Source organism: Balaenoptera acutorostrata, chromosome 4 (assembly GCF_949987535.1).
Source record: "Balaenoptera acutorostrata chromosome 4, mBalAcu1.1, whole genome shotgun sequence".
NCBI lineage: Eukaryota > Metazoa > Chordata > Mammalia > Artiodactyla > Balaenopteridae > Balaenoptera > Balaenoptera acutorostrata.
Window position 1 is genome coordinate 69,417,827 of NC_080067.1, and position 27,176 is coordinate 69,445,002.

The following is a 27,176-nucleotide window of genomic DNA, read 5'->3' on the forward strand; positions in this document are numbered from 1 at the left end:
AAAAAAGAGACATGGTGTAGTGTGAAGAGGTGGGCCCTGGAGCCAGACTGATAGACCTAGGTTAACTGTGTGACCTTGAACAAGTTAATTAATTTCTCTCAAGTTAATTTCCTCATCTGAAGACTGGGGAAGATAATAATTCCCACCTTATAGGCTTGTGAGAATTTAATGACTTGATACATATTCTGTTCCATTGACCGATTTATCTTTACAGTAGAGAGCTAACAATAGCTCCTGGTACATAAGTGTGCAATACATGATAGTTATAAGAAATTAAGACAGTAAGTACTTGTACATTGTGATAAGTGCTATTAAGAGATTAACTGGATAATGTGAGAGCTTTATCTTACATTCTGTCATGGATTCTAAATTCCTTTAGGATAAGGACCATATCCTGAATATCTTAGCCTCCTTATAGCACCTGGTACATAAGTGCTCAATAAACATTTGAATAAATATGAGGGAATCTATAGTTTCCATTAAAAGATTTAAGAATGCAATACTAACTTTTAAGTTAGGGACTCAGGGACTCCTATAATTTATTTTCCAATTTGGTACTAGGAAACTGACTTATGACAAACGATTATACTTTATATTAACAAGAATTACATAATCCATCATGCTTCATGCTTTTTGCCTTGGCTACCAGGAAGCTATGTATTTCCTGACTTTCCACATGGATTTTGCTATTCCAGTGATGTTTTAACAGCCTTATTATAAAGTCATTATAAATAAACTACAAAGTTTACACACCTGTCAAAATTGCCACGTTATTTTTAGAGCTTTTCTTCCTCTAAGGTAAAGAAAATACATTCACAGTTCACAGTATATAGGGAAAAAATGTAAATCTAGATTAAATTCTAGGTTTGGTTTTTCAAACTAATCAGATGAAGCCCTGCCCATGAGTATCGTTTTGGTGTACTTTGTGGTTTCTAGTCATTGCCACATGTGGTTCTCTAAAACATCTGGAAGATGCTGTTGGTTTAAGTGAAATTTAAGTCAGTTGAATTTGCACAGCAGTTACATCAGTTGTGGCCACAACCATCTAATCACTCAAATAAAGGTGGCAGGAAGGAAGAACCTGTTTGAGGGACAAAGTGGAAATGAAAGATTCAAAACAGTATGCAAAGATTCCAGGTGAACGCTAAGGCAGGATGGCTGTCTTAGTAATCACAGATGCCAATCAGAAACACTTGTCTCACTATTTCACGGGCATCTGTGGTCAAGCCCGTATAAGGAGGAGAGAAAAACCATGTCAGGGTAATTGAGAGCAACTAAGAATGCAGATCTCTTTGAAACTAATTTCTTCAATGTGTATGGGGTCAGGGAAGAAGTGGGGGAAAAACACAAGCTCGCGGATATTCTGTGTGTAGTAAGCAGCCCGATGCCTTACTAAAAATATTTCCTTTAAGAGCATGCTCCTTTCTAAATGTTGTAATCATGCAAAGTGTTTTCCTCCCTCTCTTCCCTCACTCCCTTCTAGTTCGCCTGCTGCAGACATCACTTGCTGCTGTAGAAACATTTGGGAACCTGGAAGAGAGCCCCACACAGCTGTGCCGATCATGGCCAGAGGTCCAGTAGACAGCCCTTCCTTCCAAGGGCTGGACACTCACTCGGAATATACCCGGGTGCCCGTGGCAGCCACACTGGGTCTCTCCTCTAACCAAGTCAGTGGGAGGTAGCCACCCATAGAGACCACTCTTGTGAACCAATCACTCACAATAACCAGCCAATGCTTCACAGTGCTATTTTACCGGGTCTTTCAAACTTTCTCTAAAACTCTAGAACAGTGGTTGTCACCCTGGGACACATGAGAATCACCCAGGAAGCTTTACAAACTACTAACGCCTGAGCCCTAACCTGAGAATTTCTGATTTAATTGCTCTGGGTGAAGCCTGGACACCAGAAGTTTTAACAGTTCCCCAGGGGATTCTAACGTGCAGCCAAAGCTGAGCCTCACGACTCTGCAGTAGTTCTCATGTGAGTGTGCATCACGATCGCCTGGAGGGCTTGTTGGAACACAGCGCTGGGCCCCTCCCCTGGAGACTCTGATTCAGCAGGTCTGGGGTGGGTCCTGAGAATCTGCTTTTCTAACAAGTCCCAGGTGAAGCTGACTGATGCTGTAGGTTTGGGGAATCACACCGCTCTAGGTATTTACGGAGAGACGTATAGGACAGAAAACAGGACATACTTCTGGGGAACGTGTTCTAAGAGAGAAATCCTTCCCTGTTTCAGCGTTCAGAAGAGAACTCTTGAAGGTACCATCTCAAGCCGTGACGTAGTTCCTAAGTGCCAGTTTAGGTGATAGTGTTATCTACAGCTACATATACATAACCTCCTCGTATGGAAGGGTGGAAACCAGACGGTTCGTGTTTTCCTCGTAAAAGTTAGGGTCATTACTGTGGAAAAGGATGGCAGCCCTCTGTGTGCAAGATAACTGGGGATCACGATAAGTGAACTCTCGTGTTCACAAGCTAAGAAAGGTTTAAACTATGATCTCAAATCTTAGACTGGAAACTGAGCAACTTTAAGCTTCCTTGAATATTATTATTTTTTAACGAGCTACTTACCTTCATGGCTACTGGAGAAGTAGCCCCCTCTCATGTAGGACGACTGGCAGTTAGGCACTTCTGAAAGAGAAACAGACACACACACTCCTGTCAATAGTCTCTGCAGCTGAATCAGCACATCGGTCCAACTGCAGCACTGCGGGAAAGCCCCTAAACCTTCTCCTGCTCCAAGGTCATGTCTTTTTGGCCTTGTCTTGGAAAAGAGGTACCACTCTAGTAAGCAGCGTGGGAAACACTATAACCCACCATCTGAACAGGGAGGACTCGGCTCGCAATCAAGAGAACTGGGAGGAAAAAATACTCACTCCCGTAACTTGCTCATTTTAGAAACTAGTTAACGTCGAACCTCGTGAGAGAGTTAATGGCAGAAAAAGAAACTGGCTATCAACAGGCCAACTTGGCCTTCTGCCTGTACTGACTCAGGGGCTTTGGGGTTTGGAGGGGCAGGAAGGTCACTTTAGAGCTTTCCCAGTTTGCTCCCCTTTAGTGCTGACGGTCATATCCATTTCTGCTCCAAGAAGTGAGGGTATTTTTAGGTCAAAGAGATGAGGGGATTGGAAGTGATGAAGCGAGGATAAGAATGGGCAGGAGTGAGGAACTGCAGCTTGGCAAGCACATTTCTACCACATTGTTACTGTTAGAATGGAACCCATGCTGAAGCGATCTCTTCTTCAGACACCATGTTATCAAGGTGTCCATCGAGACAAAAGACAGTGAGCTGAGCTGTGCCCATGTGGGATGAGGCTTCACCCTGGGAACACCTCTCAGATCAAAGCATTGTAGATACGGTAACATCTGCTGGGTGTCTTGCTTTAAGGGAGTGGGATGGGGAGAAAGACTCATAGGACCGATGGAAATGTCAGTCCCAAAGGAAAAATGCTGCTGGTCATGCCTGCTCCTGAGAAAAATACATCAAAGCCTTCAGGAGGAATGCCAGTGGACATTTTATAACCTATCGATACCTATACTTGGTAATTTTTCCATCATAAAGCAACAGATGTCTCCCTTCTGCCTACCTCCCCAGCCTTTTCCATAATCAATTTCTGCCTGAATTGAGCAATCTATGTATTATCTCAGAAGACCAAGAGAAAATTCTATATCCTATTCCATTTGCAAAAGCCATTGAGTACATACTGCCCCACCCCCTCCCCAGGGCCTTCAAGGAAAGCACGCACAGGAAAGGTTGATAACTGACCCACCACCCTCAAATTCCTTTAGCACCAACTGCAAAAAACAAAAAAGGAGCAAAAAAGTGTCATTTTTAAAATAAGGGGAAATGAAGAAGAGGAAAGAGTTTCTAAATGTGCAAGCTGCAAAATTCCCACTCTCCTTTCCCATAATGATCTCATTTAATAAGCCTGGCCTATAAGATATGTAGTCAGTGAATGAGTGTTCGGGTGAGGGTGGAGAGGACTCCCAAGGACAGCTTAAACTTCTTTACGTTTAAGTTTCTAGAGAAGAGGTAACCCAAAAGCAAACCATAGGTGTTCTAACATGTTATACCTCTCCCTGTGTACACTGGCAACAGCTGAAGGACACAGGAATTTTCCCAGATGAAAGTACTGCAACAGAGCAGCGACTCCTATGAAGCAACCAACAGGACAAACTTTTCCATGGCGTACCCAGCACCCTATACAGCCATGACAGACCAGGCAATTTCTCAGAACACCACTCATTTCAAGAATAGAAAGAATCCCATCCTGCATGTGGACTCTCTTATATTTGTATTGGGAGTTTAATGGGTCACTGTATTCAAAAAGAAAGCCACAAAACTAGAGGCAGGACTAAAATGCAGAAATAATATCCCCTGTGTCCAGTGACTCAAAAGGTAACCGGTCTTAAGAAAGGACATCACCAAGACTGGATGGCGGCAATCTTCAGGCTCGGACTCAGATGTACTGTGACCACTTCTGACTGCCTACTGCTCTTCCTACCATTTGCATGGCTTTTCTGTTTTGTTTTGTATTCAGTTATGCATAGACATGTTTGCTTTACTAGCTCCTAAGTTCTTTGAGGGCAAATTTTATAAAACTACTCCCCAAAGCCCTGCACATAGAAGACAGTCAGTGATAACCTGACAGATGAATGAGAGACTGAAGAAAGGAACGGCATGATTTTATGCTTACCTGAATCAACGCAGTAATCCCGGGGCTCCTGCTTGATTCCCATTGGTGACTGGAATCCATGTGCTGGGGGGCCCGGCATGCCTGGGACCCCATGTTCATAGAGTGGGTCATGGTATTCTTGTTTGAATCCCTGAGGGGGTGGGGGAGGTGCAGGGACGATAGGTTCTGACATTTGCCGGTGGTAATTGGGGCGATTATCTCCAGGAACTCCTGACTGAGGAGGGAAGGGGTGGCAGGGTTCAGACAGTTGTCTCTGAAATCTGCAAGAAGAAAGTAGTAGTTACATTGTTAAGTAAGAACAAGATGAATACCTTCTATGATTTAGCATTGAGGATTAGAAGTCCAGATTAATGGAATTATTTGCAAAGTACTTATTAATGCTTATTTCTGGACATCTTAGACTCTTCCCAAAATTATATCGCACATTTCAAACCTCCTGAGTCAGGGACTGGCCAAAAAAATAAATAAATAAAACAATGACATGGTAGCATCTTATTTTCCATGCATTTTAATTTCATGCACAGTCTGTGTATAGTTGGGCCAGATTACGTATCTGAATATATAAAACCAATTATTTGCAAATATCACATGTTATGCTTGTTTACTCGTTCATGCATTCTCTAACCTGTAGACAGAATTAATTTTTAAAGACAGAGGAGTATTTAACCAGAAGTTAACCAGTTAGAAAACGTAGTTAAAAAAAAAAAAAGCCTACATGTAATAGCAATCAAAGCCATAAAATCCCTAGGAATAATCAGGAAATGTGTAGGCTATACAAGAATAAAATCTTAAAACTATTTTCTAAGCAACAGATCTAATGAAAGAAAATATTTAGGACTTGGAAGGTGTTCACTCACTGAAAATTATTCTGTAAAAGCAATTCCTTCCCAACCAACTTGACAAAATGATTCTAAACTTTAAAAGATTAATAAAGAAATAATGATCTATTAGATTGACAAATATTATAAAGCCACAATAATAGGAATACAAAGAATGAAAGATAGGCATGTCAAAGGAATCCAACGAGAAGTCACAAACTGTCAAGCATATTCCAGAATATGCTACTTGTTAAGGTTAGCATTTCAAATAAGAGGGGAAAAAGATCCCTGTTTTATACCACATGCCAAAATTTTTATATAAAGATTTCGATGTGAAACCACGATAGTAGATATATATGAAAACATATCTTGGAGTGAGGAAAAACCTTTCAATACATCATACCAACAGCAAAAATCATGAAGATAAATATGGATATATCTCCTTGTATAAATTTCTGTAAGTCAATAAACACCAGAAACCTAAAGGAAAACAATAAACTGGGGGAAAAAATCTATAATAGTCAGAAAATACCAGAAACAAGGCCCCAAATTAAACAAACTGAGGAAAAATCTCTAACAGATACAGTAATGTTAATACTGTTGATATAAAGAGCTTTTAAAAAATCAATAAAAGATGGACACGCCAACAGAAAAAATGGGTAAAGAACATAAATGGGGAAATCACTAAAGAAGGGATGCAAATGGTCATAGACAAAAAGTTTAACTTCATTAGTAATCAAAAAAAGTAAGTTTTAAAAGTCAACAATGTAACCCTATAATATTAAGGTCTTACTCTCTACTTTTAGTTTGATCCTATTGATAGTTTTAATCAAATAATTTGAATTTGATCTGAATCAATCTGTGACAACAGGTGGCCAATAGATTTCTAGAACATCAAGACTTAAAATCTTAAACTGAAGAGATTTGTGTGCAGATAAAACACTGTTTAGATCAGGGTATAGCCTGGCTCTCACTTTGTGAGTCTTTACTATCTTACTAAAAGCAGCACCACAAGACCATTTTATAACATGAAGATCACCAAACTATTTTATATATATTTATCCTTTTATCCCAGACACCAAAAGCATCAGAATCTGCCTGGCTAATTATTTAAACAAGCTTTATGCACTCTGTAAGGTTCAGTGGGCACTGAATGTATTACAGTGGATTGTCACCAGGAGCGCAATTTTCAAGGTTGCTGTTATTTAAGGAAACCCTTCTGTGGTCTTTGAAGTGTAAATCTGAAACTTGGCTTTAGGCTTGACATTTAGAATACAGGCACCAGGAGCATGCTGCACCTGATTTTTTTTTTTAACGCAAATTCTGAAGAAGTGGGCAGAAAAAAAAGTGAAGATACTCTTTAGGGCTTTTTAAAATAAAGTACCCAAAGTTTATGCTAGCAGGAACAGTAACGAGGGCACCCACTGTCCATGTTCTCTCCCTCCCCCGCTCTGCAACCTTCCTAGCACCTTCCAAAGTAACCTCCACAAATCACTTCCTCGATGGCTCTGAGACAGCACCGAACCGCTCAGTTCTGTAACCAGAGCCTGTGCAGCTGGCAGGCCCAATCACTGCACTTCCGCTCAGCGCTCATCTTCTCACTTTCCAGAATGAAACTCTAGAGTTGGCCTGCTATGGCCCCCTCAGGAAAAGGTACTTCCAGGTGGGCACCAGCCAGCAACCCTCATCCCCTCCCCCCAGCATAACTTTAAGGATGCATGAAGCTTACAGGCCTGGGATCTGCAGAACAGATTCTATAACTGGGATTGTTTTGTCCTAGTTTGTTTTGAGGGAGCGGGGGTGGCAAAGGGGAGCTTAAGGGTAGGTCACAAAACCAACATATTTGGAAGAAAGATTCTCTCAGAGCTTGCTGCCGATAATGGCTTTTATTTGCAGAGATTAGTAAAGTGATTCAGTTCTTGTCCTTAAATACATTCTGTGAACTTTACTCACTGACCTTCATTTGAACCCCCTTCCCCTTTCTGCAATCCTTCTGAAGTATCTAAGAATGTGCTGTATACATAGCACAGCTATGACAGAGATGCCTCTTGTTTACTGAGGCAGGCAATCATTTTCAGTGGAGGGGTGGCTTGGTTCCTAACAGACCTCTTCTTCCTCCTGATAACCACTCCCCCCTTCCACCACCCCCTCACCCCGTGATCCCAACAGATTTCAGGCCATAGTGAGCTCACAGTTGGTGAGCAAAAGGAGACTTCTGACTACTGAGCAAGCCTAAATTCAATAGGTTACAGATTAAGGCTTTTTTCAGTGCCAGTTTATTTAAAGAATCAGTTATTTATTTATTTGTCAGATTTATATAGCGCCTTTCCTCCCAAGAGCTCACCCACGCTACCAACATTTGGTTTACATTATGAAAACCGTTAGATGCTTTTTCTGCATTTCCTTTTCGGTTTCTGCTGCCAACACATAGAGTAAACACAATCCTTAGAGAAAAAAGGAGAAAAGTGTGGATTCAACGAAGGCTACACAGTGGCAGGCTATGGGTGCCAGGTGAAGTAGAGTGACAGTTCAGAGGCTAGCCGAGAGATGATACAGAAAATTGGCTAAGAAACCACCACCACGTACTTAATATTTCCGTTAAAGCTAAGAGAAGATAGAAAATAGAGAAGCAGCATAGCTGGGTAAGAGGCTCTGGCTGCGAAGTCAGAACACACTGGGCTGAAATCCAATCTCTACCCCTTACTAGCTGTGTGACCTTGGGTTAGTTACGTAAATGCTCTGAGCCTCAGTTTCCTCATCAGGAAAATAAGGACAGTCCGGTTACTTGTCCCAAAGATCTGTCGTAAAGATTACATAAGATACTGTGTGAGACAGGGCCCAGCACGCTGCTGAGTTCTTGATTTTATGTTACCTTCAAATGTCACCATCAACTCCCCATGCCACCCTGACCCGCACAGTAAGCTAAATTCAGAAGGTATTCAAATGTAAGGGAAGATCTTAAGGAGCTGGGAGAAGACTTTCCTCCACACAAAATAAGAGTCTCCTAGCTGCCTAGTCAGTCTCCTGTCTCAGAAAGAGAATGCTGACTTTCATTCCGGGTGGTAACATACCACCTAACTTCACATAATATTGATTTTCCTGACATATACCAAGAGCCAGGCACTGCTGCAAAACAAAACCCACACATTGTCCCTAAAAAGCCCAAAGAACTCTGAAACAGCTCTCAGGACTCTGTGAGCCCTGTTGGCATTGCTTAAACTCAAATTGGCTTAAACTCAAATTGGCCTATCTAAACTATGGTAAAACATAAAGAGATGAGGAACAAAATATGTCCTTTAAAGGCCTAGATATTTGTCTGATTTCTCATGATCTAATATGGAAGAAAAAAGGTGATGTAAATACAAGATGTTACCAGGAGATTAGATGGTGAAAGTATTAGTTTTACATGTACAACATTAGTAAGTCTAATGACGAAAAGATTTAGGGATACAGGGAGCTTTACATTTTTAAAACTTAACATTAAACAGTGAACCAACTAAAGTTTCTGTTGTAGTATCTACATCATTTAAGGAAGATTCCTTTAGGATAGTTTTCTTTATAGAACATAAAAGTGATTTTTGAAATAAAATTGTCATGGAAACATTGAGTACTTTCCCTGTGCCAATGTGACTTCATCTAATTCACCCAATGAGCTAGTATTCTCCCATTTGCAGATGAAGAAACCAAAGTTTAGAAAAGTTAAATGCCTGCCTGAGGTCACACAGATAGGAGAGACGTAAGTGAGAGAGCAGTGTATTCCAAAATTCTTAGATAGGAAGTAGCAGAGCTGGGATTCAATCTCAGGCTCTTAGTCTGTCCAACTCCAGAGTCATTGGCCTATACTATTTGTACAATTGTTTCTATAATTGTTTTTAAATACCCTCTTGATGACATTTAAATAACAGTCATATAGTCCAGGCAGCTAGAAAACTCCCATATGTTTGGAAATCAAGAAATATATATTTTAAGAACTCCAGGATTGAAGAAATAATAGAAAACACTTGGAACTGAATTTTTTAAATACCACAAATCAGAACCTGTGGGATACAGCTAAAGCAGGACTTGGGAAGGGAGATCAAATAACTGATTGTCCCAGCCATGATATTTTGGGGAGTGAAAAGGCAAGCTATTAGCAATTACTTTCATAAACCATAAGTGACCCAGGAAAAACTGAATGTTTGGTCACCCCAGCCTTAGGAGAAATTTTATTTGGTTATATGGTTACAGTATAAAGAAAGAAAGCTAAAAAAATTAATGAGCAAATCATCCAACCAAAGAAGTTAGAAAGAACAGAATAAGCAAAGAAAATAGAGTAAAACATTTTAGTAGGAGCAGAAATCAATGAAATAGAAAACATCCAATAGAAAGAATGAGCAAAGCCAGAGTTGATTTGTTGAAAAGATGAGTGATATAATCTGCTAAGACTAAGAAGGTCTAGATAAATAGCATCAAAAATGAAAAATGGATAAACAGATGCTATAGAGGTTGTTAAAAGGACATTACGAACAGCTTTATGCCAATTAATTTTAAAACTCGTAAAACAGAAAAATTCCTAGAAAAATAATTTATTAAATTCACTCAATTAAATAGGAATCCCCAGAGCAAGACCATAAAAGGTGAAGACACTGAAGCAACCAGTAATTAAAAAATCTTCCCACAAAGAAAACATCAGGCCCAAATGGTTTTACTGGTAAATTCTTCCAAAAATTCAAGGAATGAAAAACCCCAAATTCACCCAAGCTATTCTGGAATGTGTAGAAAGGAGAATACCCTCTACTCATTTGGTGAGTATAACCTCAATGCTAAAACCCAACAAGGACAATATAAGAAAGAGAAAGTATACATTATTCTTAATCATAAATACAAATGCAGAAGTCCTAAATATATATTGGAAAACCTAGCCCAGCAATGTATAAATGACAATACATAACAAATAATTTTGCCTTATCACAAGTATATGAGGTTGGCTTCATATAACTCAATGTAATTCATAACGTTGAAAAATTAAAGGAGAAAATTTGTTTGATCCTCTCAATAGAGGCAGAAAAAGTGTTTGATAAGACTCAGTATGTAGTCATATTAAAAAATGTCAGTACACTAGGGAAAGAAGGAAATTTCCTTTAGCTTGATAAAACGTAAAAAAAATTTAAAAAACCCAAAAACAACCCCCCACCCCCCCAAAAAAACCTATAGTAAACATGGGGAAATGCAGAAAACAAGCCCTTTTAAGATTCAGAACCAAAAAAAACCCCATACTTGAACCATTAGAAGTACATTATTCAGTCTGTCAAAGAAGGTTCCATTAAGCATCTATGAAACTCAGTTTTGGATCCTAAAGCGAATTTGCGCTGCCACACATAACACGCTGTTAACAGGAGTGCGTGGAGAGGCATGTGTCAGACAGGCTACAAGTGTGACTCACTGTCAAGTTCTTCCCTCTCTAAAAACTACGAAATATGAAGGACAAAAATGAATAGCCATTTATTAGGGATGGACTTTAAGAGAGGAAGTAGAAGCAAGAGAAAAACTTGCATATATTACATCTCTTAATCTAGCATCTTTAGGGAATAAATAGTTTTCTATTAAATCACAATTCTAGAAAACGTAGGCTCATCCTTTAAGCTCTGAAGTTTCGATCATAACCACTGAGGGAACCTTCTCAATCAGGCCATTCACTCCTTTAGATTGTGTGGCACACAACAGACCCTTTCTTGATGACTCTGGGGACTCGGTTCTGACTATCGATTTCAGTGTGATAGCCTATTGCGATACTGATGCCCTTAGGAAGCATCAAGAAGCAGAGGATTTTTCCACCACCAGGGGTATCTCCTTAAATTTTGTCTTTTCTTGAGTTTTTGCTTCTTGATGCCATGTAAGTGCGACAGCAGTGTATTCCAAAATTCTTAGATGATGCTTTTCTTACTGGAGTCTCTTCAGTTGAATTGTGGGGACTCAACTTGAGATGGATGACAAATGGAATAGTAAAGATGAAAACATATCTGGCCAGGACTATGGGCATAACATAGGAATGTTTTCTAAGTTCCTCCACCCAGCACATGTAAACATCGTAAACAGCACAGTGAAAACTCCTGTGAGAGTGGAAAAGCTGCATGAGAAGCACTCCTCCTTCTCAAGGAGCAGCTGCTCTTTAAGGATAAATGGAACATGCCTGAACATGCCAAATTGCATTTTTTTTTTTTTTCTCCTCCTTGAGGGGAGGAAATAACGAACATAAATCACGGCTTTCAAACAGAGTATTTATCTTCTAAAAATGAATTTTTGAGTTGTAAAGAATTATATACTAAGATTATACAAAACATTAAGAATGTACTCTTTCAATAAAGACGTTTGAAAAAAAAAAAAAAAGAATGTACTCTTGACTGGATTATATTTTACTTGTTTAAAGTATAATCTTAGCAAACAATCGCTATCAATAAACATTGAAGACAAGATACTGAGCTAAATGTGGTCTAAAGAAAGGGGTCTAAGTCATGATTTTTAAACCTCAAAGAGTTTGCTCTAGTCAACTGAAGAAATAAGGCACTCTGTGAGCAAAACAGAAAATATAGGTGTTACAACGTGGGCTTAGATAAGTGATGTGGGAAATAAGTAGGATTTTGTAGTTTAAGAGATGGATAAAGTTCTGGTAGTTTAGGAGATAAAGAGATAGATAAAATTCAAGGTCGAAATGGATTTCTCAAGGTCCCTTACTCAGCTTTCAGTAGATTGTTAGCAACCTTCCTCCTGCAAGCATAACCAAAATGGTGTACTTATATGTTAATGTTTTGGCTTCTAAGTGTAGGACCCTGTATTTGGCTATGCGACCTTTAGGAAGTCCTTTAGATGCTCTGAGGTCTGATTTTTTTTTCCTTATCTGTAAAATGGGGTTTTTGTTTTTTTACTCTGTCTTGGTTACAGAGCTGTTTAAAAAAAAAAAAAAAAAGCTCAAATAAGACTATATTTCCTTCTATCCTGCAAAATATCACATTTTTGTTATGGGGTTAGTTTTGAAGCGATATTCCCTCTAATTTAAAAGTCAGCAAAGAACAAGCTACAGTTACAAACTAATCTGCCCCACTGTCAGGCAGGTATAAGTTATTGAATATGTAATTATTAAGCTTGTAATCATACATGACTACAATTCCTATTACTTTTACAAAATCAGACTAGGGATTTTAGTTTGTCTCATTTTCTGCACGCTATCCAGTATCTACAAGCAAAATCAATTGTCATGTTTTTGATGTATTCTGCATCACACAGATATCAAATCTCATTAATAACAGACAAGGGCAATAAGAACAAAATTCAGAGTATTGGGTATTTGCTGCTTAAAAAGAAAAAAAAGATGAGTTGGAGTAGGCGTGGGGGGTAGAAGAGAGGGTGGCACCATGATGTCCCAAAGTGTGACAATAATATTTCCAGGTCCTGCCCCAAAACCACAACTCCATCTCTGGGGTAGAGCAAGAAATCTGCATTATTAATAGCCCCCCACGGGGACTCCTGTGTACCCTCAGCTTGGCGACTACAGTGGTCTGGGGTAGAAGCCTAAGCACCCAGTCTTGCTTGTATTTTACCTCTCTAGGCGCCTGCCCTTCACCCCAATTTTCTCAAGGATCTCTATCACTTCCGTGTGTGTGAGGTCTTTTTATTTCAGACCCACCATTCCTAAAGGCAGAGGGGAAGGGGAAGTGAGTGCAAGGCGGACAAGCAGATTTCAGGGAGGAATCACCCCCCAAAAGAAATACCTACTTTCTGGCTCCTGCCTTTGGACACCTGAGGACAGACACTCAAATCTCAGGGATCAAATGTCCTCCTTTTGGGAGGAGGCAAACCTACTTCATCACTGAGACTAAGGCTCCCTGTCTGCCAGGGCTGCAAGGGGATGAATAACCACAGCAGAACTAGGGGATTTCTCCCCCAGTGTAGTTAGCCATTGACATCATCTGTTTACACAGTCCCCTGGATAAGAAACAGAGATTGGGAGGAAATAGGAATAAAACAGACTGAACACAAAGTAATTTTCCTTTCTGTATGGTGTAATAAATATAAAGTTTGCTAATTATTTCAAATACCAAACATATACCCCACCCCAACCCTCCTCTTCAATTAATAATCCCTGCAGAAAATCAGAAAGATACTGTTTAAAAACATAAAACCAGAAAAATTATTGAAATAAAAATGGCATCCAGGCTCGAGTTCACAAGCTGGCAGGCCTGAGGGTGATTCTGCCCACAGAGAGGCTTTGTTTAGTCTGCAAAGTGTTACTGCTCTTTTAAATTTGAATTAGTTGCCAGCTTAAAACAAAACAAAACAAAAAAACCTCAAACAAACCTGGAATTTCTACATAAAAATCCAAATTTCCAAATTTTGAAAAACTATTAAGACTATTATTACAAGGCAAGAACTAGCAAAAGCTTCGTGGTAGCTGTCTCCTTCAGATGAGCTCCCTGTGGAAAGCAAGGCCCACCACTGAGCCAGCCCCCAGTCAGCACTCTCCCCTCAGGCCCCGTATATCATTGGCGTTTGTGGCCCCCTGGCTTCAGCAGGGGAATAAACACTAACCAAACAAGTTATATAGTTCTTTATGGTGACTTTCACAGAAAAGGGGGAAGGGAATTGGAACCAGACAAGAGTGCTTACTTTTCTACATTTCATCTAGAAATAAAGAAAGTGACCTCCAATTAAATACCAGCAGGCATCTGGGTTGGACCAGGCCAGGGGAAGAAACACTCATACATCCTTCCTCTCCTGTCCTCCTCCCCCACGCCCACCTATGCAGAGCAAGAAAGACAGAAAGGACAAACAACAGTCACCACCTGGCAGCCCTTGGTAACCACAGACAACTACCCGCTATGTTATCTCCTCATCCCAGAGGGACTTGAAATAAAAAAAAGACAGGTCCGCAGAATATCCTGTATAAAGGAAGGTGACAAGCATCCAAAGTTCTAGAATACTGCAGATAATGGACTTTGAAGGCTGGGACCTAAGAGGTTAAGTTTGGTGTTTGCAGAGTAGATTCCTTTTACATTTTAGTTTTTCTGAGAATGAATGACTTTGGACAAGTTATTCCTGATGCCTCAATTTCCTTATTAAGAATGTAGAACTACCTGGAGTGAAGTCAAGATCTCTATCTCAAAAGTGAAAAATTATAAATAAGGTCCTTGGGTAAGCCCCTACTGTAAAAATGTGTTAAAAATCAAATGAGTAATAATACCTCCTATAACTCAGCAATCTTTCCTAATACGTAAGTAAAATGGTAATAAAGTATTTATGGGTAGCATAAACCAAAGTGCAATTCTAGCAGGCAGCATCCAATGAGGAGCCAGGAAACCTGCCCTCAGCCATGGTCAATGGACTGTGCATCCTGAGCAGGCCCCTCTTCCTCTGCCTCTGCAATGGGGAGAGTACCAGCTACCTCTCCCCTACCTACTTCACAAGGATGTCGTAATGTCTATAACCCATGTGCAGTACCTCAGGTACAGGGTGATATATAAACAGGTCATATTCATATTATTAGTAGTCTTACCTCACAAGATGTCTCAATGGAATGAGAACTTTATAGGTACCTGGTAAATATGACTAACTGCTTCCCCTCTCCCTGGGAGGTAAAGGGGAGGGGGAAGGAGGCAGTAAAGGAAGCCCAGATATGCACCCACCTCTGTTCTGATGGATACTGGCTTTCAGGCATCATCTTTGGCATCTGCAGGGGCTGATGTGGCGGCCGGGGGACCGCAAAGGTTTGCTGCTGTGGTCCAGGTTCTGGAAGTGAATGAGGGCTGGGGGTAGGGCCCACACCTGGTACTGGGCCAGCTGCAGGGGCATGTGCCGAGGTGGGCAGAGTTGCCTGAGGTGGGGGAAATAGGGAATTCTGATGGGTAGGCGACAGTGGGGTGGTAGGAGGGGTTAATGGCTTGAACCCAGAGGGAGGCTTCCTATCATAGGCACTGTAAACAGAAAAAGAGAAGGAACCATTTAGCTGCAATGAAGCCATTAGCATGGTCACCAGGTCCAGCTTGCAGCCCACGGTTGCCAGGAAATGACAGCATTAACATAGTTAAATTGCTGGCAGCCCCGAGGGAATATTTGTACCTCTGAAAAGTGACAAACACACTGCGTCACAGGGACTTGTTTAACACTTCTAGTGATTCTTCTCAGAGATAATTTTAGCCTCTGCTTCCGGTTTCCTTTTTCCCCGTTTCTAAAAGAATTCTCCATGTATGCGTGTGCAGGGGTGGATAGATGAGGGGAGAAAGTATGCCTTGGGAGGAGTTTTCTGGCCCCCTCTCCAAGAATTCCAGGGTTCCCAGGAATTAGAATCTTTATTGAAGATAAATTTCTCCTGTAACATCACTTAACAACTCTTCTCCTCCCCCTTTCAGGCAGGTCTGTGTTTACCTTCCAGAGCAAAGAATGATTTAAAATTAAAGCTTCATTCCTGGGGCCTGGATATTCTTAAGTAAAGGACACAAGCATGGGGACTTTTTCATATATTCTGATTTGAAGATTACTTCTTTGGTGCTTAAAGTTCACATTAACATATGATAGACATGAAGAAGCATATATTCCCTCCCTCGAAGCCACAGATCAAATATCCCAGCATTCAAGGTTCTTTCCCTTAGGAGGGCTCAGTACCCCATGAACTCAGTACCCCCGGAGAGCCGATTTAACAGTTTTGCATTTTACGTGCAGACAAAGCCGCATTTGGACTGGCTACACCTAGAGGATCATTACACTGCCACGAAAGATGGGGTGCGCTACACTGAGCACCTGCTGAATAATACTGAAAGCAATCAGTGTGCCGGCCACTTCCAGGCCAGCCTTCCTCTGGCTCCACTTACCAATAGTTGTAGAGGCACTTTTCTCCATAATTAGCACCGAGAGCCTGTTCATGGCTACAGGACGACAGCTCAGAGGAGGGGCTGTGCAGCTCCCGTTTGATCTTGGCTGGAGGTGGGGCATGAAGCACCACTAAAATCAGAAGAGGGATGAGGGAGGAACAGAGGACAGCTGATTAACAGGGAGCACAATGCTTCCTTCTGCAAACCCTATACTAGCTGATTGTTCTTGGAACTCGTGTCAAATCACATGCCAGAGAAAGCCCAACCCTTAACACAGAGCCTACCATCTAAAACCAATGAAAAGTTCTTTAAAGTCAGAAATCATCATCTGACACTTTACATTAGCCAAGTCTGTTTTCACCAAACTTCTTTGGTGTTGGGTCTGCTTCCTAGCAGCTCTGAGGCCCTTAAAGATCCTGTAGGTGATGAAAAATCTTTAAGAAAAATGCAGGTGTGATAGAATACCAAGGATTGCAGATAAGAATAATTTTGTTTCTGAAAAGGACAAAACAACACCAAAAATATACTGGTAGACATTACACATTAGCTTATCAAAGGCTTAAAATTGCTGTGGCAAAATACAGAGGCATATATACAAATTAAATATATGACTTTTAAAAAAATACATGATTTTGAAAAGTCCTTCCTCAAGCAACTAAATATTAGCTCTGAGTAAGAAATACTCAATTTTAGGGGCATTTCAAAATTTTTAAAAGCAAAGGACTACAACGATGGACCAAACCACAACCGAGGGGAGGTTAACTGCATACAGGAGGAGGCCTGGAAACCTCTGTGCTCGTGTCGGCTCCGTGCCTGTCCTAGTACCCGGCCACGAAGGGCAGGCTCTCATAACCAAGCCTTCCACAGATGCTGCCAATTACTTTTCCTAAATTGACAGCATACAGAGCTGTTGCTTTACGTTTAGAAGTCGACTGCACATTCCATACGTGATTCTGAGAGGGCGGAGGAGTAAGAGTTTTTCAAACCAAGGTGACTTAACACGCAGTGGCAAAACCCAACCAGTTTTGTCTTTTCTGCCGTATCTAGGAACTAACTCATTTTAGAGAGGGCGTTTTACCCAAAGTAGAAGGGCAAACTCTAAAGATGCCGCGTCGTAAGGGTTTTCTTCTAGCTACGGGCTAGAATTGCTACTCTCTGTCCAGCATCTGGGAAGGAGAGGGAGGGGAACGAGTTAAGCTTTCCTGCCAGCTGTTCTCCACTGGATCCAAATTCTCATTAAATAGCTAACAGAGCTTAGTGCTCTGGTGACCCACTAAAGTTTTCTGTTCCACTCAGTCTTTACTTATAAGCCATCTTCCAGGAGCTTGGTTTTCTTGGTGATTCTATTAGGGAGAATTAGCTAAAGGATCATCCCTTTCCTGTCTGGTAAGACTGAACAATCTTCCCACCAACTGGTTTCTCAGGTGCCTCCTCCAACCCCTGAATTCTGGACTCAGAAGTGAACAAATGAGACTGAAGACTAGATCACAGATGACAAGTTTATAAAGCAAAGTCCTGCCAGGGACTGACTGGCAAGGGCAGGTTTTCATTATTCCTTTCCTACATAATGCCAACTGCTTTTCCCGAACATGCAAAATAAGTTCAGAACTGGCAGATTATATTTAGAAGTCATTAGAGTCTCTCTTGTGATTTTTTGATGGTGACATCATGGCAGCCAACCCTCAATTGCTATCAAATGTTTTCAGACATTCAGACACAGAAAATGGCTAAGCTTGTTGTTGTTAGAATGTTGTTAGTAAACGAGAAGGGAGAATTGACGACTTGACACAGAAAACCATTTCTCCAATGCAGTGGATGCTCTGGTGGTTCTCGGCACTGCCCCTGTGTCACTGCTTCTCCTCTTACCAGTCTTCTGCCATAAAAGTTTTGGCACGATAATGAGGGAAGGTGATGATGCCCCAGCGTAAACAGAAGTTACATGTCCTGGAAAGTACTTTTCTGACTTTATCTAAAGAAAATCATTTATAATCACTGTTTTACCGAAGTTTGGAGAGTAAACAAGTTATAGCATTATTCAATTTTCTCACTTCAGGTTTTAGAAATGTTTTGACATTTTCACAATATTGTTATAAAAGTTACCAGCTCTGCTGACAGGACTAACACCAGAGGGTAAACCAAAGTTTCCCAGAAAGCAAACTTTCATAATGTCTTCAGGAATAGTATATACCCATTTTGAAAGAGAATCTAAGCTTTTGGCTAATTGGATGTCCTGATTCCCTCAAATCTACACAGTACTCTTAGTGTGTACTACACCATTTTGGCTCTTGATTGTATGGTATCTTCTACCACACCAAACTGTCCTATACCTGGAATCTTATGTTCTCTAACCAAAGGAGGAGTTCAAGAAATAGCTGATGAGTGCTACGGTCTGAATGTTTGTGACCCCCAAAATTCATATGTTGAAATCCTAATGCCCTATGTGATATTAGGGGGAGGGGCTTTTGGGAGGTGATTAGGTCACAAGGGCACAGCTATCTGAGGACACAAGTCTGTGACCTGGAGGGGAGCCCTCACCCAACCATGCTGGCATCATGATCTCAAACTTCCAGCCTCCAGAACAGTGAGAAATAAATTTCTGTTGTTTGTTAGCTCCCCAGTCTGTGGTATTATAGCAGCCTGAATCAACTACGATAATAAGTGATTGAATGGGTTATATTTCCAATTAATTCTTAACCTTGAAGGTAGGGACCACATTTACCCTTCAAGGCTAGACACGATGTTAGTCATAAATATTCTTTCCCTCAGGAATCAACCATTCCAAGGAGGGAGAGAGAGGAGAGTGGTACAGAGCAGGAACGAGAATTGGAAGTTTCACAGATAACGGACAGGAAAGCCAGTAGGGGCCCTGTGAGGGGTTAGGACGAAGGCTCGGTCTCCAAAGGGACTGCTGGGCCAGAGGATGTATGAAGGAGCCTGACAGTGGTATGCACTAGTCAGAGCTAGTCGTGTATTTTAAGCAGGAACTTAGAAGTCCAAGGAATGCTCCTTGCTTTCAGCCTGTTCCCTCTTTGTAAAATGAGGTGGGTGATGCTGCCTTCAGGAGTTAAGAAACTGGCACAGCACCTTGCAGATGGTGCTATGATGTTGTGTAATTATACACTGTGCTTTCAAAAACAGAGTATTTACCTTCGCATGGGCGACTTACTAAACGATGACAGAGACTGAGGACTATGAAGCACGGCAATGAATTGCAATTAAAAGAGGAGCATGAACTCCTTAGGAAGTTTGAAAAGAGATGCTACTTGACTATTTGAGTTGATAAACATTTTCTACAATTAGAAACTTTGAGTTTAAGCTCAGTTATAGAAGATGAGTCCATAAAGCCAACAGTGCCCTGAGAACAATTCCTGGCAAACGTGGGCCACCTTCCTTGTTGTAAAAATTTCTTTCATTCATTCATCCAATCATTCATTCATTGAACATCTTCCATGGGTCAGGCATCCTGAAGGTGCTGGGGATATGACGGTAAACAAAACAGACATGGCAGTCCTTTCTTCAGGGCATGCATAATTTAGTGAGAGGTCTGACTTTCAGCATCTTCCCACAGATGTAATTAGAGTTGGACTAGGGCCTCATGATCCACTTAATTCAGGCCCTTACATTTATAGATAAGGACCCTGAGGCCCAGAGGAGTTAAAGGAATTGCTCAAGGTCTTGGAGCTTCTGATATTGGAGGGGAAAAGAGGCAAGAGCCCCCCACTGTCATTTCAGTGATCTACCACATTGACAGCAATGGGAGATACTGCACTCACCCATTTTGTACATCAAAAATAGAGGACAGGGCTTCCCTGGTGGCGCAGTGGTTGGGAGTCTGCCTGCCAGTGCAGGGGACACGGGTTCAAGCCCTGGTCTGGGAGGATCCCGCATGCCGCGGAGAGGCTAGGCCCGTGAGCCACGACTACTGAGCCTGCGCGTCTGGAGCCCGTGCTCCGCAACAAGAGAGGCTGCGACGGTGAGAGGCCCGCGCACCGCGATTAAGAGTGGACCCCGCTCGCTGGAACTGGAGAAAGCCCTCGCACGGAAACGAAGACCCAACACACCCAAAAATAAAAATAAAATAAATAAAAATTAAAAAAAAAAAAACCTTTAAAAAAAAATAGAGGACATAGACCTTTTTTTCAATGAAAACAACAAAAATACCACATTACATCTGGTTTAGAGAAAGTGTTCTAGAACAAAGGAATAATGGATAAGAACTAACACCTCTGGAAAAGAACCAGGTAGACCAAGAGAGAGGCAGCCAGACAGACCCCTTATCGTTGGCTTTGGCCAGTTTGTTTATATACATTATTTTATTCAATCTTCCCAACCCAGTGAGAAAGCTACTTTCACTGTCTCCATTTTAGAGATGAGAAAATCAAGGCTCAAAAGGTAAGTAATCTGCCACAGTCTCATAGCTGTAAGTGATCAGGATACTGTCCTAAACAGTTGTTAGTCATTCCATCATATTGCTTCCCAGAGGGAATCTGAGAGAAAAAGACTAAATCAAAAAGGGATTAAAAGAAATACAGAAAGAGGTCGAGAAAGAAGACAACACCAGAGAAGAAGATGAAGGAATACTATTTGCCAATTATCAGGGTCTGTGTCCTCATGTTTACTCTGCACTCGCCAGCTGGAGGCACACCTGATACACCTGAATCCACTCAAGGGCTTACACCTTCCCCATCTCTAGGCCACCAAAATACCCAGGATCCCTGCCTCACTCCTACTGGCAACTAACATCTCTTGACTCCAGTGGTCTCTACTTCTTACAGTCTTTGCCTCCCATCCTAGTATTCCATCTAGAAGATCTCATTCTCCCTTCTATATCCTGCTGATCAAAATCTTCTCATTCAGATAGCTGCAGGCACTTTGGAAGGCCTGGCATCTTCTACAGCCAGTCACTGACCAGCCAGATGCCACACTGTTGCCATGGATACCATCTCACACCCCAAATGCCCCACCCCTCCTGAAACTGCTTCTTGACATTCCCTCTTAATGCCACCTCTGAGGCAAGAACACTTTGAGTGAGCTGTCTGGACCCCTATTTGACTATAAGAACTCTGTTAAGGATTCATACACAAATATATGAGAGTCTCTGCTTGTCAGGGGTAGGAAAGACAAGGGTGGCTGGCTGACAAGATACAAGTCCATACCTGTGGGCATGCATTACAAAGTACAATGTGCTGCTTTGTAGACCATCATAATACCATCTAAAATTTAGATACGATGTTCAGAGATCAACCAACTTAACTTCACAGTTGCTTTTCTTACTAGGGAACTCCTTGGAATATTTTTCTATCTGACACAGTGATCAAAAATCAAGCCTGATCCTAGCCAATGCAGGAAGTTAAGAAAAATGAATAGAAGGCAAAAAGATTAGAAAGAAAAATGTAACTCTCATTATTCACAGATGGCCTGGTTGGGTACACAGAAAATATTAAAGAATCCACAAAGTATAATAATCAATAAGCTAATTTACCAAGATCATTGGCTACAAGGCCAGTACATAAAAAGAACGATTTATATACACAGTAACTAAAACAACGTGACATTCAAAAAATACATTTACAATAGCAACAGATAACATCAAATACCTAGGAACACACCTAATAAAAGACATGCAAGATATCTAAACTGAAAACTATAAAAACATGAGGAAAATCAAAGAACTCTCAATAAATGGAAGAATATATTATGTTCATAGGTTGGAAGGTTGATACTGTAAAGATATCAATTCTTCCCAAATTTATGTATAGGCTCAATGTAATCCCAAACAAAATTTCAATACTACACAGAAATGAGAATGAAGAAATTACAATCACACTTAACAACACGGACTCATAAATAAAAGCCAGACACTACAAAAAAAGCCAGACACTACATGAGCCCATTTACAATAACATTCAAAAGGAAACAAAATTACTCTATGGTGTTTAAAGTCAGGATAGATGTTACTCCTGAGTCTGGGGGTGGTGCCTATTCAGGGGGCACATGGAGTCTCCTTGTATTTTGATAAGTTCTAGGTCTTGATCTAAAGGCTTGTATAGTTTGAAAATTTATCAAGCTGTACTCTTATGATTGCTATGTGTTATTTCAATTGTTCCTATTTAAAAAAAAAACAGCCCTCTCCTGGTCAAATAGCATCACTGAGTTAATACTAAGATTTCTCAAACTTTAGGAAATCTTTCTTTTGTGATGGTGTAGAAGCAGTCTTTCAAAGACATAACCCAATTGTTTCAAAATAGAAAAAAAAAAATAGACAAACTAGTCCATTCAAGAGAAATAATAATTCCCTCTGCTGACAAAATCTGTTTCCTGCCCACAAGTACAGGCCTGTGGATTCTGTCCAAGGCAGCTACCCCATGCCAGTGCTGGCAGTGAACTTCACTATTACAGCACAGAGGATCAAAACAAAGGAAAACACTTTTGTTGAATGTTATGATGCACGACAGTTTGAGTCAAAAGGAATTTTTTTCAGAAAGACAAAAACCACCTTGTCTAATAATAAGCCTTTCCTTTGGTGTTTCGTGATCATCAAAATTTCAATTCGCCACAGCCTTTGTTGTGAATACATACAGCATTTATGTAGTCGCTGAGTGTTAAAGAAATTGCCAATCAGTTATACCGCGGTCTCGCGGGAGAGAGACCAAGATCATCCTACTTCTCTTGCATCACACACGGGCTCTGCCTGCCTTCTGTCGGGTGCCGCCGCTCTGATTTGGTTTTGGGGTTTTCCTCTCCACCTTCTTCAGTTTCATTACTTGCATCTGGAACAGACTCATCCTTCCCAAATTAGCTGTGCAGGCATGACCTCAGGGTAGGACCTTATGTGGTCACGATTGACAGCACGATCTTCTTACCGTACATGGAAGGTTGACTTTGGGCATGTCCATGAGGCTATGTGGCCAGGTGGCCAGCCCGTGTATCCAGAGCCTCTCACAGCACTTGTGAACAAATGTGGTGTGGATGTACACGGTCATGGCTGAGACACTTCTCAGGATTCCAGAGCCATAATCCTAAAGGGAAGGTCCATTCCTAAGCTTACTACTCCCTGTGCCACCAGCTTTGGGTCACTGTTCCTCTCTTAGGCCACTACCATCCTGCTTCATTTCCCTCCATAGTATGGAATACATACTGTTTAGTTCAAGAATGATGGTGGGGGGGGAGCCCGAGACACCTGCCTGTACTGCTCTTTGGCTGTGGCTGTCAGTAGAACTCAAGGAGAGGGCAGAGGGACACATGAACTTAAAAATGACACTGGCAAAACAGAAATGCAGAAGCCGTCTGGAAGGAGCAGGTGTGGCCTCTTCTCCCCTGATTACTCTTAACTTGTCAGGGTACCCAGTTGGCAAAGACCAGAGGGCTTTAAGTCACCAGGTGCAGTGTCCCTTGAGTTCTGTGCACAACAAAACCAAAAGGCTTACTTTCCAACATACTGCTGCCTTTCCTTAGTGCTGGCCTGTTTTGGACAAATTCTGAGACAAAGCATAGATAGCTTAGTGAGTAAGAAAAAAGGGGTAGACAGGCTGAGGCTTATTTTAAGTTCTACCATACTACTAGAAGGGGTCAGAAATATGTCTTTATTTTAGGCCTGAGTAGATTAGAAATTCATTTCAAGCATAAAATATATTCCTAATCTCAATATTCTTTGCAATTGCTATAGCAAATGACAAGGACAGGAGATAAGACCCTGGTCTGGGAACCAAAGAGGTTTAAGGGAGATGAGATAAGTGGACAGGTTCTGGCACTTAAAAAGAGTATCTGGAAAAGGAGATGCCTTTTAGATTTCTAAACCAAATAAGAGACATGCTCAAACCCGTTTGAATGGATGGTTAACATTGATTCTGCCTGGCAACAGTTGCCAAAAATAAAAATTTGAAATGTTATCAAATTTAGTTAAGGGGCACAAGTACTAAAAGCAGAATTGGTGGAGATATGGGGGACTATGCCATTTTCTTTAATATATGATACAGCTAACCTTTGTAAACATAAATTCAAAAATTGAATATAGCAAAAAATCATCCATAAATAGTAAAATCAACTATTTAGTAAGCTTTGCTAAAAAATTGTAATGAATCCCTCAAAAGCCCTCTCCTTTTGAGGGATTCATTTACTTAGTTATATGCATGTTTAGTTCTCTCCAGGAACTAAACATGCATGTAACTAAGTAAACATGCACAAACTCTCTCCATCTGATTCACTCTGTTCTTCTACCAGTGTTTCGAGGTCAACATAATAACATGGATATGAGAGGTGAGAAAACCCAAAACATAGGGAATTTCCAGGCCTAAGGTCAGCATTTCTGTATGTTTGCATTTCTACATATCCTTTAGAAATGTACCCTAAAAAAGTCAACAACTACAAAACAACTGGCCAGGACCCTGCAAAAAAAGTCAGTGTTTTTTTTTTTTTTTAAATCTGTATTGGAGTATAATTGCTTCACAATACTGTGTTAGTTTCTGTTGCACAACAAAGCGAATCAGGCATAGGCATACATATGTCCCCATATCCCCTCCCTCTTGAGCCTCCCCTCCCATCCTCCCTATCCTACCCCCCTCTAGGTCATCGCAAAGCACCGAGCAGATCTCCCTGTGCTATGCTGCTGCTTCCCACCAGCCAACTATTTTACATTCGGTAGTGTATATATGTCGATGCTACTCTCACTTCGCCCCAGCTTTGCCCTCCCACCCCATGTCCTCAAGTCCATTCTCTATGTCTACCTCTTTATTCCTGCCCTGCAACTAGGTTCATCAGTACCGTTTTTTTTTTAGATTCCATATATATGCGTTAGCATACGGTATTTGTTTTTCTCTTTCTGACTTACTTCACTCTGTATAACAGACTCTAGGTCCATCCTCCTCACTACAAATAACTCAATTTCATTTCTTAAAAAAGGTCAATGTTATTGGGGGGAGGGGGCAAGGTAGGCAGATTGTTATAGATTGAAGATAAAAGAGGCATAACAATAAACATAATGTGTGATTCTTAATCAAATCCTATATCAATGACAATGTCAATATCAGTTATAAAAGACAGCTGGGGAATATTACTGAATAAAAGTTAATTTTCTTGACTATGTAGAAGAATGTCCTTCGGAGACGCACACTAAAGTATCTGGGGGGTGAAATGTCATAATGCCTGCAACTTACTTTCCAATAACTTGGAAAAAAAAATCTATACACAGAGAAATGAAGTAAATGTAGCAATATGTTTTAAAAATAAATTGATAAAACAGCTATTATATCTCATCTCCTCCAAGATACTTGGAGAAAAAAATTATCTTACGGTTGACTAACAGGTCAGTAGACATGCTAAGAACTTCAAAACCATGCATTTACACACGAAGGAAGTCACCCCTGGCCTATTACCACACTGGAAGGGGACTGCCCTGTTTATACTGTACATTTACCGTGTTTGGATAATACAGCCCTGGGAATCTAAAATTACACAAGGACAAATGTTGTCATACTCTAACATCTAAGCCAGTGATTCTCAAATATTTTTTTGCCCCTGGCCCACTTAGAAAGGAGAAGGGAACACCCAAGAGAGGGCAAAATGAAAACTGCCACTACTATCACCATGACTACTGCCCAGTGCCACCTATACTATGGCCTGGGTAAAAAGACAGCAATTACACAAGTACAAAATATTAACAAAAGTAAAATTGATCAGTAGTTCCATATACATATTAATACGCATATAACAGGAACTAAAACATAAGCTCAACTCAAGATCACAAAGCATTTTTGGACAAAAAAAAATGGAGAATGTCCACTCCTTGTGAATGTATATGCACAACAGGTTTAGAACACTACCAGAACAGATGAACAACTCATTAGATTTCATCCCGAGTCCTCAGAAGGGCACAATGCAGCCATCATCAAGCTGTGAAGGCTGGCAGAATTAAAAGGAATTAAAGTTCTCTTCCTCGAGGTTCTCCTTCATTCTTCCCTCCAAGCAGCTGGTTTGGCTCCTTCTGCCCATAAAGGCTGAGCAGGGCCAGGGCCAGGGCCAGGAGAGGAAGCTTGAAATGGGTGGCCTGGACTTTTGGTGCTCTGAGCCTTGGGGAAAAAAGGCACAAGAGTTTCTGGGAGCTACAACTGGTCCAACCTAGCTTATTAAGCTAAGAGATCAGAAAGGAGTGTGGAGCTGGAGACCTAAATTGTGTTCAAGTCTGTTGGCTTGGAGAATACCCTGTGCATTTATGTTTTGGGAATCAAGAATGGCAGCAGGACTCTGGTATGGAAATAGGCTCTCCACATAACTCAAGGGAAATATGATAAACATCTGGTACAGCCAACATCTGGGTGAGCATACCACATACAGGGGCTGAGATTTCAGGGTAGGTTCATTCTAAATCTCAAGTGGCAAGAATAGCTGCATTTGTCCTGGGCAAAGTCCTACATGGAGAAAGCAAGGCTTCTGTTCTGGGATAGAATCTGGTATCAGTAGGTATAGGGAAAGATCTCTTCACAATTGTCACAGTGGCAGTATTCAAGATTTTATTTATTTAAAGTAACTTTTGTTTTCATCACACTAATAAATTCACATAGTTTCAGAAATCAAATAGAACTACAAGGTTTATGACGATGAGTAACAGTGGTAGTATTCAGGGTTTTAGATTGGAGATTAATCATGGTGGTGGGGGGATATGTTGATTATTCCAGCTTATTCTTTCCTTACTTGTCCTGTTTCTCAGTAAGGACCAAAGGACTGACTATCACCCTGGTGATATATTTCAGGGCCCCAGGACGTAAGGTCAACCATGAAGTAGCAGAATTCATCAATTAACAATTAAAGAAGTCCTCCCTATACGGCCAA

General features: G+C 40.9%; 1 protein-coding gene across 1 annotated transcript in view; it reads right to left on the reverse strand.

Annotated features, from left to right (window-relative positions):
• ETV5 (ETS variant transcription factor 5) overlaps positions 1-27,176 on the reverse strand; it is a 56,293-nt gene that overhangs the window by 12,685 nt on the left and 16,432 nt on the right. Inside the window, exons 6-9 of the mRNA XM_007195261.3 lie at positions 16,353-16,482; positions 15,171-15,458; positions 4,697-4,956; positions 2,571-2,630 (exon numbers count right to left, since the gene is read on the reverse strand). Coding sequence (XP_007195323.1) covers positions 2,571-2,630; positions 4,697-4,956; positions 15,171-15,458; positions 16,353-16,482 — 738 coding nt within the window. The remainder of the gene's footprint in view (positions 1-2,570; positions 2,631-4,696; positions 4,957-15,170; positions 15,459-16,352; positions 16,483-27,176) is intronic.